Raw genomic sequence first — 20,015 nt, forward strand, 5'->3', positions numbered from 1 at the left:
ATTAAGTCTTGAGGAAAAAAAAAGGAAATTATTACTCGTTTCCTCATAGTTAAATCCAGAGGAACTGATTTTTCTCCTCATGAACTAACTCTAGGAGTTATAAGATAAAAACCAATAGAGCACACCATGCAAAACCCGTGTGGAAGAAGATTGAGGTCCCGTGGATTCATTGGAGGCTCTCAGCTGAGGTACAAATTGCTGGTATTTAAGCATGATAAGGTGCAAGTTCATGCTTATGCTCTTCAATCCTTTACAGATAGAAAAGTTGGTTCTCTAGTCAGACCACCCTCTGAAAGATAGAAATGCTTTCCTGAGGGTAGATATTCGTTACAGCCTGTAGACTGGATGCTTACTGTTCTTTGATGTCTTAGACAGAGCGCCAAGGTGCTATCATGATTATCTAGCATAAAATACACAGCAAGCCAAGAAAGTTTTTTCTCATGTAATCTTCATTGCGGAGAATGGCTGATGAATCATTTGTAGAGACTTGGGATACAGAGATTGTGTCAGAGCAGTTAGGTTTGCCTAATCACAGTAACCAGTGTTTGATGTTTCCATGAGAGAGTCCTCCATTAACTGCAGCTGAACTTGGCTGAGTGGGAAATTAAAAAAGGAGACTCAGATTTCAAGACACTCCCTCAGGTGCTCAAAAGTATGCTAACTGGCACTGTGGGAGACCTCCTAACACAACTAAGGATATTTAAAGGAAAGAGGCCATAACAATATGAAAAGGAAACCCGTATATTGTCACTGAACCCACAAAGTTGGTCAAGATCGGTCATGCTTTATTAGCTGTTAGATGTCAGACTTGCATGAAATGCTCCTTTTCACAGAGGACTGATTCCAGCTGTGCTTGCTGTACATCTACAGTCTCAGCAACTGCAAGTATTTAATACTGGGCGGAAAAGTCCATGAAAATTAATGCAGGAGAATTTGTCAGGAGACTAAATATTAGGGCATATAAGAAAATGGATTTAAATCTTAGGCTTCACAGAGATAAAAGGATTTAGAGGCTACACTGGCTTCTGTTGACAACTGGAATCTAAGACAGGAGTTGTAGAGACCCATATAGCTGACTTCCATTACAGCTCTAGACACGTTTTAATCTTCGTTTCTCTACCTGCAAAATGAGGGAGGCATATAGAACCCACAGCTACATCCTGGTATAGAATTTGAAACTCTGGAAACTAATATAATTCCTAAATATTATTATTATATATTATTATATATATTATATATATATAATTATATATTATTATAATTATTATTATAATTCCTAAATATTATATATATATATATTATATATATATCATCTCCTACTATGTTTATTATCCATGAGGCTGGAGTGTAAGAAGGGATGTGTAAGAAGGATTGTCTTTTAATACAATGTTGAAGCCTCCTTGGAATGCTCTGTTTGTAATACTTGGTCCTACAGGAATAGGTAAAAACACCATAAATTCAGGATTCTGACATACTCTAGGATTAAGAGGAAGGCTTTAGTCAAGAACATGTACATATATCAGTTTATTCTACTCAATGCCATATGAAAGATCTTTTGTAAACTCTTCCTGATTTTGAGAGCATGTCCCTTGAGATATTTCTTGAATATTTATCACAGTGCTCTTTGCAAATAACAGTTGTTGGAATGACTTCCAGTATTTTACACCTTCTACCTTTTACACCTTCTACTATTTAGGAGTATAGAATTCCTCTTAAAATTGGTGTTTTAATATATGATCATAGAGTTCACTTCCAAGTAAAAGCAGTATTACTCATTTCACTGTTGATATGTGAATATCATTCGGTTATATTGGTTGTTGTTGTGGCATTAATATGTATTTTCAGATCCAGCTGTTCATTTTACTAGGATATTCTTTCTGATGGAAACCTTTTGTTTCTTTGCCTGTAGCTATTGTTGACCTCCATATAATTGTCATTGTTATTTCAAGGCTTAAAAGGAAAGCAAAAAGGTGATGGTCTCTAAAGGCTTATGTTATAAGAAGTATATCATACTTCATTTAATAATCTAATTTGTAGTGGAATCTATATATAACATTCACATACTGCTAATTTGTTGTCATTCTATTGTCGTCAAACAAAATATACCAACAAAATCGTTGCATTGTAGACATAACCTTAAAATATTAAAATATATGTATATTTATATCTGTATGATCCTTTAACGAACAACATGCACTAAGACAGGCCATGGTATGCTCACTGACTTTGGAAAAATGGTATCCACTGTTATTGCAAGTAAATGTACATTCTGTAATTCACTGTAATGTATCTTCAAAGCCATGAATCCTTTGCTGGTGATCTCTAGGAAGCAGATTTGTCTGTTAGCCAACTAATTACTAGATAAGTGCCCAAAGCAAGCACCTGCCATCTCCTTTATAAAACTGTGCTATGCACAGGGAAATAAATAGTGACAGATCCCCTTCCTAAATTTGTCCACATTGTGCTCCTAGATTCATTCTTCATTTCATTACTTGGATGACTGTGATTTTTGAATCACAAAAGTCTTACGCTTAAAAGCTCCCTCAGTTCTCTTGTGGTTGCAAATCCTAACTGGAATGCCAGCTTGCATGTCACTTTTTTCCTGTGATGTGAGGTCCTTGGTGTAGTGATTGACACTCCACACACCTTGTTAAGAAAAAAGCTCAGAATCCAGACGTCACACTGACTGTTCTTCAAAATGTTTCTTCTGATTGCGAATGACAGGTTATTTTGAAAATGCTTGCTTTGTATAGTAGGAGGATACTGTGTCACTAAGTTTAATAGTAGCACAAAAAATTAATATGTAAAAAAGAGTCAACTCCTGGCTGGAAGGATTTATAGATACCTATAAAGAGACAAGCTAAAACAAGTGAGTATAATGCAAAGCAGCACAAGAGTGTGTTTTAAATGTTTTAGAGGTGTTTTTGGCTTGTCTCTCCTTAGTTGTTTGTTATTACTCTTTTTGTTTCTTTTGTTAGTTGATTTTTTGGTTGTTTCCTTCTTCCTCAGAGTGCACATCACAAAGGAAATCATTTAATAAACCCCAGCTACATAGCCTTCTCTCTAGCTTTTAACTACATTTTGAGTTTTGAGGGTTCATTGAGGGAATACTAATCCTTAAAGACTGCTGATGAAAAAGAAGTAGGAATTGGACTCAGTGATCCTTGTGGGTCCCTTCCCACTCAGGATATTCTCTGATTCTGTGATTCTAAGGGTAAGAACCTTACCCTTAGGTAAGAACATGGAAAAGAGCAAAGAGATGTCTGCCATGTGAAAGTACCAGTGCAGCCTTACAGTAACGGTGAGTTCAAGTGCAGTAACTTATAGAGGAAGAGTTGATTTCTTTTAGACTCTTACATGGGAATGTGGGAATGTTAAAGTTTGAATTAATTGTTAATGTAGGAGGAAGATGTTCTAGAGGTGTGTCTGTGTGACTTGGACAGAAAATCATGATACAAGATATCATTCCAAATTTGTATTCCTATTGATGTTTCTGTTTGTTTTTGTTTGTTTGTTTTGTTTTGTTTTGTTTTGTTTTATTATTAGGAAGGCCTATATGGTCAGATGATGCAGGAAGGAAGTGGGGAAAAGTAGAAAGAAAACAGGGCAGATAGGAGATTGTAGTGGTGATCAAGCTGAGAAATGGGAAAGGTATTTCTGCTGTGCTGACCAAAGGAACCAGACAGATCATGGAAGTGTTACTGGGAAAGAAAGAAGATTCTGATGACTTGCTATGCAGGCCAGGGAAGGGCCATAGTTAAAGTTGATCACCATAGGGAATGACAGACCTGGAACAAACTGTCAGATGTAATGAAGATGAGCTTCAAGTCAGTCTCTGCATATCCTCCCATTATTAAATGTATTACACAGAATCACAGAATGTTAGGGGTTGGAAGGGACCTTGAAAGATCATCTAGTCCAGTCCCCTTGCCGGAGCAGGAATACCTAGATCACATCACCCAGGAACGCGTCCAGGTGGGTATTTTAAGTTTGTATTTGACCATGGTTCATCTGCTAAGGAGCACTGATGACCTGACTTGATAGGGCCATGTGTAATGATCTTGATGTAAATATTGTATTGATAACTGGAATGAGTTCAGCATGAGGTCATCAGGATGGTCAGGGGCTGGAGTACTTGGCTTGTGAGGAGAGGCTGATGGACAAGACTTGTTCAAGACTGGAGAAGGGGTGTCTTCAGGAGAACTTAGCAGAAGCCTCCCAGTGCCTATGGGAAGATTACTGAGAGGACAGAACCATGTGCTTCACAGTGGTGAATGTGGGAGGACGAGAGATAATGGGCATAAGTTGAAATAAGAGGTTCAGACTGGATATAAGGAGAAATGTTCAACTGCTAGACTGTCTTCATGGGAAAAACAACAGCCCAGAGATGTAATTTAGTCTCTGTCCTTGAAGGTTTTCAAGGCCCAACTGGTTAAAGCCCTGAGCTGACTGGGCCATACCTGACCCTTCTTTGAGCAGGAGGCTGGACTAGATGCAGTCAGAATTATTCTAGCATCCTATGACAGACTGTAAAGCAGTTTTAGTGACTAGTGACATCTATTTAATGCTGTGATTAATTTATTATCCTGATATGATATTGGTGATAATGATTTGGGGATATCAGATGAAGAATCCTAATTATCACTAAAACTCCAACTGTTTACTGAGAAATTGATATTAAATGTGTATTTATCCTTTAGTTCAGGTCTATTCTCTCCATAATATATTAAAGTACATGATCATTTGCCATGCACGCACTCACACACACATATATATACACACAAAAATAAGAAACAATATTACATTTGCAAAAGTGACTGGTTTCTTTAATTATTTTTTCAAGATTTCCTATTTCTTAAAATGAATAAGTAAATTCCATGTGTATTTTGGAATCAGTGAGTTCCTAGGAATGGTATAAGAGGTGATAACATCAGATGCAAGCGTGCTTGTAGATGACATTTTCTCTTAACAACTTAGTGCTGTGCATTTATTGGGATACGTGGTGGCAGGGATGTTTCTTATCGGAATTACTGTGTAATTCCATTAGAAGAAAATATTTTGTCTGCCATTTATTTTCTGCTTTGAGATCAACGCTCCACATTTGCAAAAAGAGGCTGCTAGAATTTAGTAAGTAATAAATCAAAAGAACTCTTAATACCTACAGAACTAACTGTGTCTTCCGGACCTATTCAATAAAATTTAACTTAGATATTTTTCCAATGTGTAATCTGTGTGACCTGCAGTATCTGTTTGTTTTTTCAATATGAAAAATGCCTTCCAAGTGTAATAGCCCAGAGTTTCAAATGGCACAGTAGGATATGTAATGCATATTTTAACATGTTTTCTTCTAATTTGTCGCACATGCTTGTTGTGCATGATTATATAAAAGTCCATATTTTTAAACCCAGTGGTGTAAGTGTGTAAGATGTATTTGGTTGGGCTAAAAAATTCAAAAGTCTAATTTATCTTGAGATATGCTTAGTCAAGTAGTTTTTCATAGCAGTTAGCTAACACTTCAAGCTCTAACAGTGCCCCTGAGCCATAAAACAAATTTGCATGTAAGAAATGTTTTGAATCTCTTAAAACAGCTCAGAGCTAAAGAGTTGCTATCATGTCTTTGTTGACTAACATGAAGCGAGATCCTACAAAAAGCTAGGCTGTGATCGACAGATGCCAAATCTTAGGTTTTGATGTGATTATATATTTCTTCCATGCATAGCAGTTTAAGTCTGGGACAGGAGTTTCAGAAAGACAGCAATCAATGGGTCTCTGCAAGACTACACAAAATATATAACTCCTGGCAGTCGTCAAGGCAGAATTATTCAAAAAATAATCTGAAATGCATTTGATCATGCACTAGATGGTTTAATAATTTATATTATACTTTATTAGCAAAGTCTTGTGTTTACTTAGTGGCTGCCAAAACAAGATGAAAGGCTCCCTCCATGGAAATACAAGATGCTTAGCTCAAAGTGTCACCTTTGCATTTCAGTTTGATAATTACTTCTCTTCCCCCCATTTTGATTAACAGTATGGAGGTTTAAATCTTAGAGTACCTTTTCCTTCATTGTGGTCCTTTCTAGTGAGAGAAGTGTTCTTTATTAATAACAAGTCTACCCAAGAGTTTATGGCTGAGCAAGGATTAAATTAGTATGAATAAATATTTCTGGAAGCTTCTTTAATATTTCCTCCAAGTTTTTTTCAGATAAAAAAGAGTCTTTGGATTTAGTTCTAAATTCCACTGAACTGAATCATTATGCTAATCTTCCCAAGTCTTGCAGCTACAAAAGTGTTTGTGAGCTCAGGTAATGAAACTGTTGCACTCTTACTACTGCTTCTGTATGATAAATATTACCAGCATTATCAGTTCAGAATATTGCAGAAAGAAGATTCTTTGAAAAGCAAATACAATACAAACATTTCATCTAGAGATACAAATAAGGGCCTTACAGAATTAATGCTTTGATAAAGTCAGAGCACAGAGGGAGTGGACCAGAGTAACCGCCAGTTCAACAAATGAGATCTGTGCCTCCACCCAAACTTTTTTACATCAATGATGCATAAAAGAGCTCTCATGAAGTTGGTTTTATGAAAGATGTTCTGCAGGTGTCTTGAATAATTCTTCAAGGCACATTAGATGGAGAATTTTAGGGGAAGAAAAATTATAGGACGATCTCAGAATATAGTGCTTCAGTAGTGCAAACACTGAAGGTGATATAACAGTCCAGAGAAGCTACTGTAATTTGTCTTGTCTATCCTAGAATGCAGGGTTTTAGTTTTGGTTTACATAACACCATACTCTCACCTCCTTCTCTATGCATGCAACATATACTACAACATGTACTGTATTTTTTACCTGAAAACCACTTCCTCAAATGGAGCCTATAACAGGACTTTCTGCCCAAATAAAAATGTATATGCAATGTTTTCCACTAGCACACCTGATAATGTGATAGTTATATGCTAGTAAGAACAGATTATATTCTAGACAGGCTGTTCAGTGTTTTACAGACTGCAGTGAGGGGCACTCCAGCCCTTTGCTCAGGCTTGAGAGAGTGCAAGAATTGCACTCTCAGTTCAGTTTAGCCCAGCTCTTTTTCTTCCCTTTGAGAGTTCTGTGCCGTGTCTTATGGAGCTGCAGAGCAGACTCTTGGGAAAAGGAATCTACCTGCAGGCATCTCTGAGAGATTATCATGGTTTTAAAAGCTGTTGTACAAATTGCAGGGTGGACAAAAGACTGACATTTTCTAAAGGAGCCTTTCAGCTATAGGGAACCAGATGTAACCTTTTCACAGGGCATCTTCTGTGATGATAATGACAGAAATTTTCAAGGAAGGGAGTGGTATTGTCAGTTTTGCAAGACAGAGTATTGGGGCAAACTAGAAATTAGTTCTTGGGACATAAGGATTAGATGAAAATATTTGTTACTTCCATTGGAAAAAAAAAAAAAAACCACATATTTGATAGGATCATCTGAAGAGTTGCACAATATCAAATAGAAATGCAGTAGTGTTTTAAGTGATAAACTGTGAAGTACGTCTTAAAGAAAAGGGTCACTTTAGTTTGCAAATTGTGATCTTTTTGTCCATGTAAAATATCTTAATCCATTATAAAATTAGTAAAGCATTCAGGTTAGCGATGTAATAGGAGTAACATTTCATGTAAAAACCTTAATATGCATCTATTGAAATAAAAACTTCTGGTTTAAACTGTGTGTCAGTCTCTTACAGGATCCGAGATACTGTGCAAATCCAAGAATTTTGTGCAAACATTTTAGAAAATGTGACTGCCAGTAGAAATAAATGCATCAGAGTTCAAAATGCAAGGTAGAAGGAAGGAAAACAAAGGCACAGTAAAACTGTGAGAATTGTACTTCCAGCCCAGTTAAGTTTCAATATAGGTAAAATACTGTAAGAGAAACTCTCATATACAGAAAGAAAACTTTTTTAAAAAAAGAAATAGGTTTAGTGTGCCAGTATGATCATCCAATTTATGACAAATATGGTAAAGTAAGGAAGAAAACAGTGCTCACAACTTTATACACTGCATTACTCTCATGAAGTAGCACTGGGGACAATGGGCAGTGAGGACAGTAGGATTCACCACCACTGGAACTTTGTAAACTTTGCTAAAATCTCTTTTATCATTCTGTCCTAGTACCACAATGCAGTACTATGTAATAGTACTTTTTGCATAATATGTAATAGTACTTTTTGCATAATGCAATAGAGGTTTATAAGAACAATATAACAGAAAACAAGAGCAGTATGAGCTATTCCTCATCAAAATAATTCTAACAAGATGAAATTATTTCATTTTATATTGGAAACCAGAAAAACTGCAAAACAAAAATGAAGTGCCCATGAAATCACTACTGCGCAAGGACATGAACATATGCATGAAACACAAATATTTTTAACTGTTAGTAAAACAAATAAATATAAGAAGAAGAAAAGTCAAGTCCTTCAAAACTTGTTACAAGTTGTAGCTTGTGTTTGGGATGTTTTCCTGCCTATCCCCGGTCTTACAGAGATGGGTATGTAGGAAATCAGGCTGAGCATGAAGGGGAGCATGGAGGAGAAAGTTTCAAAGTACCGAGATACTGGCCATTTTATCTGTTTTGTGACAGACAGTATCTAGTTTTGTACAAATAAATGTTCAAGCCTTACTAATTATCAAACTGTTTAGAAATATTCAATTGGGAGTCTGGAGTCTGACTGTAATCAGCCAAATTGACCCAAACCCTGGGAGGGTCTGTCTCCCAAACTGGGAGAATGAAGAGCCACCCACTGTAGGAGAAGATCAGGTTTGAGACCATCTGAGGAACCTGAAGGTGCACAAGTCCATGGGACCTGGTGAAATGCATCTGTGGGTCCTGAGGGAATTTGAGGATGTAATTGCTAAGCCATTCTTCGTCATATTTGATAATCTTCTGGGTGCAGTACATATAAGAAGCCATCCTCCTTCCATAGGTCATTTATTCAGGAACCTTCCACCTGTATGAGTTGTGACCTAAACCAACAGTACCTCAGATGTTAGAACAGCACTTACATCAGCCTGTCATTTGCCCCTTTGATGCTTGCTTACCTAACCAATAGTAATCATTAGTTTTCTTCTGCAATTACTGTAATAATTCCTGAAATGGAGAATGGGAGACAGTTACATACAGCTTGACTGGTGCTCTCCCACTTTCATGGGCAAGCACATGTCTTGGAGCTGTGATATTTCTTTGAGTTTGTCCAGAAATATGTTCGGTCAAAAAGGGAGTCAAGCATCTGGTCTATGCTTTCATGTGACTCTTTTTCAGCTGCTTGGAAATACAAGATTATCCAGATAGGTACTTTTTGTGTGCCTGGCTTATTTTCTACCAAATGTGAAGGAAAAATAAATGGATTCATCAAAATCCTTTTCTACCTGGAAAAAAAAAATCAAACCAATTAAAAAACAGGCTGAGTTCAGTTGAATTCCTAGGAGATTATTGAAATAGAGGGAGGAAGAAAGAAATGTTGCAAGATCATCCCACCTTTCTTTAATTACACCTTTTACTTTCTTTTCTACTTACATTTTTTGTAAATGTCATCAGATTACATTTTTAAGAAATGCTTTCATTTTTGAGTATCTACATGGCTAGTGTGCTGAACTGAACAAGGTTGCAAGAGAGAAGAGTTTATTCTTTCCATTTGGATTTTAAACTGAAAGAGTGGCTCTAACTTGTGCTGCAGTTAAAAGTCCTCATGTTCTGGAGGATCTTAGTACTTGCAGTCAGGTTGAGAACGGTAATGGCAGGCACAGCAGGGAACTCGGATGCAATATGCTGAATGAGAAGGTGAGTGTTTTAGCACAGCTGCCTCCTGAGGGTCAGGGGAAAGGAAAAGCCCTGTGGGAGGATTTTCAAGCACCACTGAGCTGGCACACCAGGAGATGATGATTGACTTCAGAAGAGCCCTGCTGTGCAAAGGATTGTTGTGTTGTGGTCCCCTTTATCACTAGTTAGAAATTTCTTTTGAAGAGACCAAACGTAGGAGAGTAGTGAGTTAGCAGCAAAACAAACAAAAAAAATAATCCTTGAACAACTCTCTTTGATGACATTGAGTACTGGATATTTGTTTCTGTTGCTAATGGTTTCATTGATTTGGCAGTTAATTTTGTTAGAAAGATTGACTTTGTATGGCATTGGTAAGAATTCTGTATAAAAAACAGATGACCTGATGCTGATGCAGTGCAAGTTGAATTGTTTGCCTTGAAAGGGGATGGCATTTTGAACCTCAGTGCAAAGGGGAGATTTTATTTGTATCTGATATGTACAATCAGAAATACATAGCACGGTTTCATCTTAATACATGCATTTCTTCACAGGAGTTCAGGCATACACCACGGAATGGCACAAACTGGAAAGCACATCCTTCTGCTGAGATCCCAGTGAAAACGTCTTTCAGCCCCTGGATGCCTTCGCAGCTCCCATGGCAACAAGAAGGAAGTGGACTGAAGATACTGTCTGTCAGCCTGGCTTTACTGGCAGTTCTTGTCATGGTGTACTATGGAGGGATGAAAACAGAACTGTGAACTGAATGAAGCTTTTAGGAAAACATGAAATTGCTGTTTAAAATCTTCAAAAGAAACACTTTTACCAACATATCTCTCTCTCTTAAAAAAAAAAAAAGATATAAATTGGGCAATAATTTGTACTCATGCTATGCCTTTCCTGTTATTCATAGGAGAGAATGCTAATAAGCTCTAGGAAGATGTACCTGCCAAAGTTTGAGAACTTTGTTTGGCGAAACAGTTTGTTGCATCTGTCCTCCTCTTCTTTTTTTTTCTAAAACAATGCAATGTTTGCATTGCTTACTCTATTTATTACTGCTCTGGCAGGTAAAATTTTATACAGGAAACTCCTGAAGCTTATAAGAAATCTTTTCATTGAATATTGTTGGTAATCTTTTATGGGCAGAACATTTATAACTTTCTTAAAGATTTTGCTTAATGCAGTGTGATGGTTTGATGTGTGTCTTTTTACATTAGAATCAAACACTGCCGGGCCATTAAAGTTTGTCATTTGTTGCTATTGATTTTGCTGTCATGTCTGAAAGAATTTTTGGCCTGCCATCTTGCTTCTGTCAACTTCAGAATGAGTTACTAAGCTTTGTTAATACAACAAGAATTATTTTTTTACATACAAATAGTTTTAAAGTTATTTTTATTATCATTGAATGGGAAGATGGGATTCTAGTGGTAGAGTTCTAAAGGATGGATTTAATAGTCTCCACAGACTTAGTATAATGCTCAGATTCACCAAATGTGAATCTCATATTAGCTGTATATTGGATCATACTGTAAGACAGTACAGCTCTGATGGTGGGGAGGCTACGCTTTGCACACTCCGAATTTCTAATTAATGACATTAATACATGACATCGTTCGTTTGTTCATGTCTTGTCACCTTTGTGGATCTTCCTCCAAACTTCCACTTGCAAAGTCTGTTTTAAATCTTAAAAACAGGAACTGTCTTTTTTTTTTAGTGTGTTTATGTAGTATCCAGCACAGACTGAGCTGGGCTCCAAACATGGCTGTACAGTGCAGATGAATAATCCCCTAGGAAGAATGCTTTGTACTTTTTAAGTTGAGGATTTATCACAGTTACAGGCAAATTAATCAAGAAGTTCCACCATGATGTTCCCAGTGCAGTCTGTAAATTATATCAACAAATAATGATCGTCTTCAGGAAATTAGGTGTGTATTAACTTGAATATTATATTTCTTATTGCAACCACTGAAGGTCATGAGCCAAAACTCAAAAATTTTGAGATTTAAGAAAAAGCAAACAACAACAGCAACAACAAAAACTGTGCTCTTGTTTTGCTTCTGTCTTTCCAGATTTTTCTCTACAACCAGGAATATGTAACGATCAATAATTTACATTTTTAACAAATCTGAAATTCTATCAAAAAAAACAAAAAAAAGCAAAACAAAAAACCACTTGACTCCAGGTGCTGAAATTTGCAGGAAAGTGCCAAGTATCACAAGATTCTCAGGAAAATAATGAGTTGACAAAATCATTATAACTGAGCCAATTTTTTGCATTTGATGGGAATAAAGTATGCAGATATGTGCTATGCCTCTAGCACTCTTGCTGTCAGCCACTCTAGCTTATCTAATTGTAGCAATTACAGATTCATTGCATCAGCTGTTACAGATATTTACAAAGCTTGTGATTTAGATTCTGTGCATAACTGGTTTTAATGGAAGTGGTGTATTTTCTTAGAAATAATGCAATGTGTGGAAGAGGGTGCAGAAGACTTTGTAAATGACATTGTCCACAGATGCAATATATTCTTAAACTGAGCTTTCCTCTGGTAAGTAGGAAGCGTTGTTTATCAAGTGTTTTATTACCTTCCTTTTAATTTTGAGAGGGCCTGTTGACACTTTGTATTGTAAAGCAATAGAGTGTTTTTCATTTGTTTGTATTTGTTTACAACTGAAACTTTCAAAGCCACTGAGCTGAACAAGTTGGTTCTGATCAGACAGCTCATCTGAACCTTCAGGCAAAACCCAAATTGTGCTCTGGCTGAAGCTACCATTGAAGGCCACCGGGAAACCTTAGTGAGCGGAAAGCAAAGTGGCTGTTATCTCCTTTATGGAACACGTTAACCTGAACCCATTTGATCTGTGTTTTTTGCTCCCATTTGGTTCCCTGAATGCTTCTAAGTGCCATGCCAGGTGGTATTTTTAATTTTTACATCAGCGTTATGTTTGAGACCTACTTCTACCATGTATTCTCTCCTTACAAGCCATAAGGGTGGGTGAGAAACCTACTGCACTCCAAATTAGTGAGGACATTGCAGGAGAGTTTTCCTGACAGTCGATTGATGTCGCTCTACCAGATGCATAAACATGTTTGTCACTAGAGAGTGTGTCTGGCTAATAAGCAATCTACTTTCAATGCCCTTTTTTGTTGTCATTTGTTCTTTTTTTATTTGTTTGTTTGTTTGTTTTTTTAGCAGAAAAGGTTTCCTTTTGGTACTAAGGAAGCCTCGACTGTTTCTCTTTCTGTCTCATAGCATTGAGTTCCCTTTGGCTGTTTTCAGTGAGGAATCTTGCAAACCACAAGACTTAGACAGCAAAGACATCTTAAATCTCTTCTGAACAACATTAAGTGCATTAAGATTTGTCATTTAATCTTTGCATTGTAGTTTTCAGTTAATAGTATACTTGCTTAGTAAATGAGTGTGAAATAAAATGTGTTTTACGTAAAGCTCGTTCTATAAAGCAAGAAAGAGAAAAGAGAAGGTACCGTTTGAGGAGAGTTCATCCACCCCTGTCACATCATTGCCTGCACATCTCTGAACATCTGACAGCTTCTGTTAATTTAGTTTCGCTCCCCAGTTCAACTTCCCATATGGAAAGCTGGAGTGATTTTTGAATAACAGCAAGTAATATTTGAGGTGGCAGCAACTGGCAACTCTGACATGGAGCTTGGCTGCGGCCATTACCCAGAATCCGCCCGCTCTTCTTGAGAAGCAATTACAATTTCACAGGTTGGAATTAAAACTCCCTGCGGTATGCAAGAGAGTAACTGAAACTGTCAAAGTGATTTCAAGCTGCTAATCTCTGGCTGCTCAAAGAGTGAAAATAGAGCCCCTCTTACCCAGGCACAGATCTGACAACTTAAAAACTCCAGCCTTCCTCTATGTTTAAATACATATGGAGAGTGGCTTGATCAGCTTGCAGAGGATATCTGTAAAGATGTTATGTCTATGAACATTTGTGTGTTAATAACAAGTCTATCTTTTATAACTGCAAGATGTGAGTAACTTCAGGGACTAAGACAAATATAAAAGAAGAGATCTGAAAATCTGAAGGAGCAAACAGGAGCGTGTGCCTGTCTGTGTGAGATTTATTAAATTCTTTATTTATATATTGAACGTGCAGTACTTTTGCTGGAAAAATGGCTTGCAACATTTCTGAGTTTTATTTTCACACATTACTTATATTCCATGTTTTATTTTGAATGAACTTTGTTTTATTGTAAAGATAGAAACAAAGAGCATTTAGAAATCACAAACAGAGGGGAAAAAATGAAAAGCTGTAACACCTTTGTAAAGCTAGGATGCAAAATGAAAAATATTAGTGCGAAAGCTGCAAAGCAGGTTTGAACCAGGAGACAGCCCACAGAGTTGAGGACTGGCTGCAAAACACCATTTGACTTGTTCAGAGGCAGGGTTCATCCACTAGATAATAACTAGATAATTAATGTTAAAATGATTGCTGGAAAACACTTGTGCAAGTATCATTAAATGTCTTTTAGTTGCATATTTCATTCATGTAGGCTTATACTTAGTATTAAAGTGAATCTTTTTTGTTGTTGTTGTTTAAAATAAATAAATATGCTTCAGTAGCTGTTGGAGGGGAGAAGAACTATGAATAGTCCTATTTAAAGAAGAATAGTACCAGAAAAAAGTCATAACAAATAATCATGTCCCTGCACCTGCTGGTATACTGTCTGTTAACTCCCACTTAGGAAGCTGTTTTGGGTTTGGATCATTTATGTTGTAGGTCTATTTCATTGTGCTGTGTTGTGACAAGCTGGGTGTTTGAAAAGTCATGAACGTGCTTGTGTTCCAGTCAAAAAGCTAATCAAGCTGATGGCAGAAAAGATCCTCAGATCTCTTTGTTCCTTTGTTCCACACCCTCTTGTAGGCCTTTTCACCATCTGTGCACAGACTTCTCTCCGTTCCCTTAAACACTCTGCTCATTCAAATTTCCTTTATCAATGTCAGATGCTGAAAGAACAATTAGATAATGTGCTTAACTTTCCGTGTGGTCCTGTTAGGAAAGGAAGGTAGGAAATAGGAAGGTGAGGATACGTGGTCCAGTGGTGAAGGTGTTGTGATGATCAAAGAGCATGAGGTATTCTTGTGTAAGAGTGTGGGAGCTACATCATCACCTAAAACTGATCATAGTATCTGTCTTGTGCATCCTTCTCTTTCTGTACCTGTAATGATTAGTTGGTCTCTCTTGCATTACCTCAGAGTAAACTGCATTTTGAATGTAACGCTAGAGAAATCCAGAGTGACTAAAATACATGATTGAGGGCAGACTGAAGTACAGCAGGAATGTAGACAGAGATGCGCAGGTACATGCAGTCCCCCAAAACAAGGAGCCAGTGCAGCATCATACACCTCTTTTTGTCCTGTGGCTTCATCTTGTATTTGCAGCTGAACTTTTTCATGGAGTCTTCATTATTAACATGCTAATTAGGGATATCAGAATCCCCCCATGTGCAGAGAGCTAACATTGAATAGGAAAGGAGACGAGAAGGGGGGTGAAGAGAGAGAGAGAGGGAGAATTAAATATTTAAAAAAAAAAAAAAAGGCTCTGGACTTGTTATGTTTAAGATCAAGAGGGTATTACTTAGTAGTAGCATCACCAGAAAAACGCATTAGCAGTACAGAATGGAACTAAATATTGCATACAGTCTTGCTAATGCTCTTCTTTGCACCTTTTTCTTCTGTTTTCTGAATACTTACTCTCCATTCTAAGGTTCTGAGATGAAGATTCCTCTGGCAAGACCTAACCAGATCAAGGGGAAAAATCTGCTTTCTGTTGGTAGTGATTTAGCATTTATTTCACTGAGTAGGGAGAGGTGGGGTATGTGAATTAGTTCCCACAAACTGAGAAAGGCTAATATTTTAGCATCTTCTTGGCAAAGTTTTTTTTGTGTGTGGACTATTTAGTAATGATAGCAGATAGCATTCTTGAAAAGCAGTGTTAATGTGACATTTTATGGAGTACAATCTGCTTTGGATGGTTTGCTCAATGCTGGTTGTAGGTAATGGAATGAAATTCCATGCTGGTGACCAGAGTGTGATTCAGACTGATGCCTAAAACTCGTGTGCTTTAAATGTCCCATCTGTTGTTGAGTGTGAGAACAGGCTAGTTGTGCTCAACTGAGCATAAAATGCTGTGTCTACTCCCTTCCTGGGTGGTGTTTGTGGGGACGAGTGTACAAATGGTTAGTTGGCAATGGGTTACAGATTACAGGAGAAGCTTGGGGACGATAAAACACACAACAAAAGGGACCATAATTGTTTGGCACGTAGTGTGAGTTGGGGGTCTGAAAGAAATTAATGTGATGAAATCCTGACATCATGGGAAATTTAACTTTGCATAGTTAAGATCTCATTACAGTATACTGTAAAGGGGAAAACTGTTTTATGGTGCTTGGAATGCTTTGCTGCACAGACACCCTTCCCAACTGCTCATAACTCCTGGGGTTACTGGGGTGCATTAGAGCAGTTCATTTCACCACACTAGCTACTTCACACCAGTATCACAGTTGGAGAAAAGTAGCCCACTTCATCTGGACTCTAGGAGTGATCAAGTGTGCACAATTTTACGGAGGAGGGTACTTCAACTGGTTGCCACATATTGCCCTGTTTTGTCAAACATCTGCTATTCTTATAGCATTTCTTATTCCAGGTTAGGGAAAATGAGTAAACTGTGACCTGCAAAGAAACTTGCTCAATCTGATGGCATTCAGTAAATAAAACATACTATTTAATGACGCAAACTTAGACAATTTGTTTCTTCTTTGAGTACCTCCATTCCGTTCCTTCCCTGTGAGCTTGCATTCTTTCTTATCCTTTCTTCCAGCAGAAGCTGCCTCACCCAAGCTACCAGCACCTCATTTTGTTTTATGGAAGAAGATGAGTCTTCAGAAAGAAAGTACTAGTCTAAGCAAGGTGTCTGCTTCCCTGAAAACAAAAATGCTGCTTCTCCTGTAGAGCGGATTTGCTCAGTGCTTAGAAGTTATTGTGCTGCAGTGTCTCTCCTTTAGCTGCGTAGTGCCAGGTTCCCATAGCCTTTGGGCAATGTTAGAAACTCCCATTTGCTAATAAGCAGAATTAAAAGGCCTCTTCTGTTGTGCTATGTTATTTTTAATGTAGCAAACTCCAGAAATATAGTAATTCAAAGCAAGAGATAAAATACATCACTGATGTCAGTTGAATGTATTAAATTTGATATCCACTAGTGGCTTTATGAGCCATAAAAGTCAACATCTAATAATCATTAACTACAAGATCTCTATACAAGAGATTATAAAGGGCTATGTGTGACATGGTCTGCAGAGTTTAAGTAGGAAATGGCAGAATGAAACAAGTGAGCAAGTTACTGAATCAACCACAGATAATCAATAACATAGAGAAGGATGTTCCAACTCAAAGGACATCTTAATCTCCAAGTATTACAGTAGTATTAAGGAAATAAAAAAGAAGATAGCAGCTTGGTTATGCTGCAGCAGCCTTAGTTTGTTTCTGTCTTACTTGGATTGTCTAGTAAGCAGAAAGGGCGATCTGAATGATGCAGAAGGATAAAACAGAGCCTAACAGCAGTTAGCAGTTTTGGCTCTGTGAGAAATAAATTACTTGGTACAGATTTGAGCCTCCTGCACTTCCCTATCTCCTCCCCATCCAGCTCTAAAAAGAGACACCTCCTTGTCTGGGTTCATTTGTTGTTGCTTTTTTCCCTCTAAGCATATGTTTGCATTCCCACAACCTTTCAACTTTAACTGATTCTGAAATAGTACTGAACCAAATCATTCACTTATGCTTTTGTTTTTAAGATCAAGCTTGTGTCTGTTTTATTGCATGCCCTGTGATCCTGAATCAAGTGATACCTTACTTGTAGGCAGAAGGGATTCATTTTTATATTGATTTGAACCTAAACCAGAAGTGTTTAGTGGACCACTGATAAGTATCATCCTACAAGAAAATGAAGCCTAACTGGCAGTCAATTTGCAGTATTTACTGTCTCTACAGATTTACCAGGATTGCATACGGAAAATTGTGGAAATGAAATAATCTAAATTCACTGATAAATTTTCAGTTTCTACTGATTTATTGTGACATGTTAAAAATCAGACCTAAATAATTTCATATAGCCTTGCCACAGCATACTTCTGTGGGTAAAACCAGAATCGATGTAAGAATTGCCACTGTGGGACAACAGAATTATACATTGCTCTCCCCATCAAGGAGCCTCCTCCATGGAACTTCTGCTAGGCAAGAAGAAAAACATCAAGCAGCAGGTAAGAGGAAGTTCCTAATCTTTGTAAAGAAGTGGGTATCTTGTGCCCTTGTACAAATAGTTGTGAAAGGATGTAATGGATTGTATTTTTCAGTTCAGAAAGGAAAGGATGTAATAAATTGTATTTTTGAGTTCAGAAAGTTTATTCTAGGATAGCTATTCCAACAACAACAACAAAAATGCGCATTTGGATTATCAGGTTTAAAATGAGAATTAAAATCACTATCAAACTTAAGTTTTCATGCCATTATAGGAGGATGGAGGAACTCCTATCTTGCCCTCTCTAGGAGCAGTCCACCATTGTAGAGCTGAATGAACCTTAGATGCATAGTATGTCAAAGAGCAACAGAGCTTCCGATGTCAGCCTTCTGTCAGCTACATTTCTTACCATGGTCTTTGAAAGACATTTACTTGCTCTGTATCCTACAGAAGCCTTGCGTGCTCCTTGTATGCTTTAATAAGTTTGGAACCTCTTGTGATTGTAATCTGCAGAAATCCAGGACTAAAGTTACAGCTTTCTAAGTTGCAGCAGTGAGAACAGTATTTCAGCCTTTCACATCAAAGTTGTTGTCATAAGAGGGTTCAATAGTATATTTCCTGTTCTTGTTGCATGCACTGCTGTAAAAATTAAGTCATCAGCATATAAATACTTTCTTGGCCTCTGAATATCTGATTTTTTGTGTGTGTGTTGAGTAGCTGCCCATTTCATTCCTTTTTCCACACTTACTGACTCATCTAAGAATAATTGGTAACAAATTATTACAAATAAAAGTTACATCGGGTAACTGCCAGTTATACTTCACATTGGTACAAACGTAGGAAAGCTGAGGATACTCATAAATACTATCTTATCTGCCAGGAAATCCATGAAACTGCAATTCTAGTGATTTCCATTCACAGCAGTAACTTGAGCAAAAGCCCTGGAATAGTTTCAGTAGTAAAGTCTGGTCCTGTGGACAGGCTTGCACTGTGGTCCTGCATGGTGTGCTTGTGAACAAGGAAAGGAGGAGATGAAAGTCTGCTCCTTTGGGAGAAAATATCCACAGAGGGAACATATTTTACTTTGTTTCCTTGATATGTTCAGCAATCTGGTCCAAACTCAATTGACAGGTAGAATTGACAAGGTCTCCTTGCTTAAAGTAAAAAAAAAAAAAATGACAGTGTACGAACTAAATTGATTTTCTAATTGTCAGAGTTCAGTTATCTAGACATGCTATTCATGTTTCAGGCAGTAAAAGCAAGCTGGTGTGATGGCAACAGATGAGCGTAAAACTTTTCTCCTCTTTTCTTAGGCATTTCAGAGTTAGTTGTAAAGCAAAAGTTTTGTCCTTATGGAAAAGGAATGCTATAGGTGGTTCTTTCCTTATCTGGTAGATGTCAATGTGGGTTAAGATTTAAATAAGACAAAGACCTTAGCAAAAGTTAAGTTTTAAATAAACAATCTCATCCTATCATGCAGTATGATCTTAAAATAAGAGCTATATGCATATAAATGCCAATTAGCCTTTTGCTCATTTTTCTTTCTTTTATTATTTTTAATTCTTATTTTTTCCCCTCAGTTCTTGGCACACTAGACATTTTCATTTCAAAATACCATAGCTGCAGCTCATCTAGTCCTCTTAGGAAAAAAAGTTTTCAGTCACAATAGTTTCTATAGGCTGAAGCTAATTTGCCAGAAACTAGAATCAAACTGCTTTAAACTGAGGCTGCTGCCTTTCTGTTCTGCCTCCTTTTATCTACAGTTCTTGCTTGCACCAGCGATGTAATGCTGGGCAACTGCCTGGAGAGAAGTTCAGGTAGCTCATCTGAGTGAAACAGTGTTTTGATGGGATTCATTTTGAGCTGGTTCAGGTTGCTGAACTGGGTTGCTGTGCTGTTGCGTGTGTGCTGTTGCAAGGAAGGGGCTGACTTGCATTGGCTTGAGCTGCAGG

General features: G+C 37.4%; 1 protein-coding gene across 2 annotated transcripts in view; it reads left to right on the forward strand.

The window, feature by feature from the left end:
• CDKAL1 (CDKAL1 threonylcarbamoyladenosine tRNA methylthiotransferase) overlaps nucleotides 1-11,064 on the forward strand; it is a 436,369-nt gene extending 425,305 nt beyond the window's left edge. For both annotated transcript variants that reach the window (XM_083825860.1, XM_083825861.1), the window contains one exon: nucleotides 10,357-11,064. In XM_083825860.1, the coding sequence (XP_083681986.1) occupies nucleotides 10,357-10,563 (207 nt within the window). In that variant the 3' untranslated portion in view covers nucleotides 10,564-11,064. The remainder of the gene's footprint in view (nucleotides 1-10,356) is intronic.
• The last annotated feature ends 8,951 nt before the right edge of the window (nucleotides 11,065-20,015 follow it).

The sequence above is a fragment of the Anser anser genome (assembly GCF_964211835.1).
Source record: "Anser anser genome assembly, chromosome: 2".
NCBI classification, from domain to species: Eukaryota; Metazoa; Chordata; class Aves; order Anseriformes; family Anatidae; genus Anser; species Anser anser.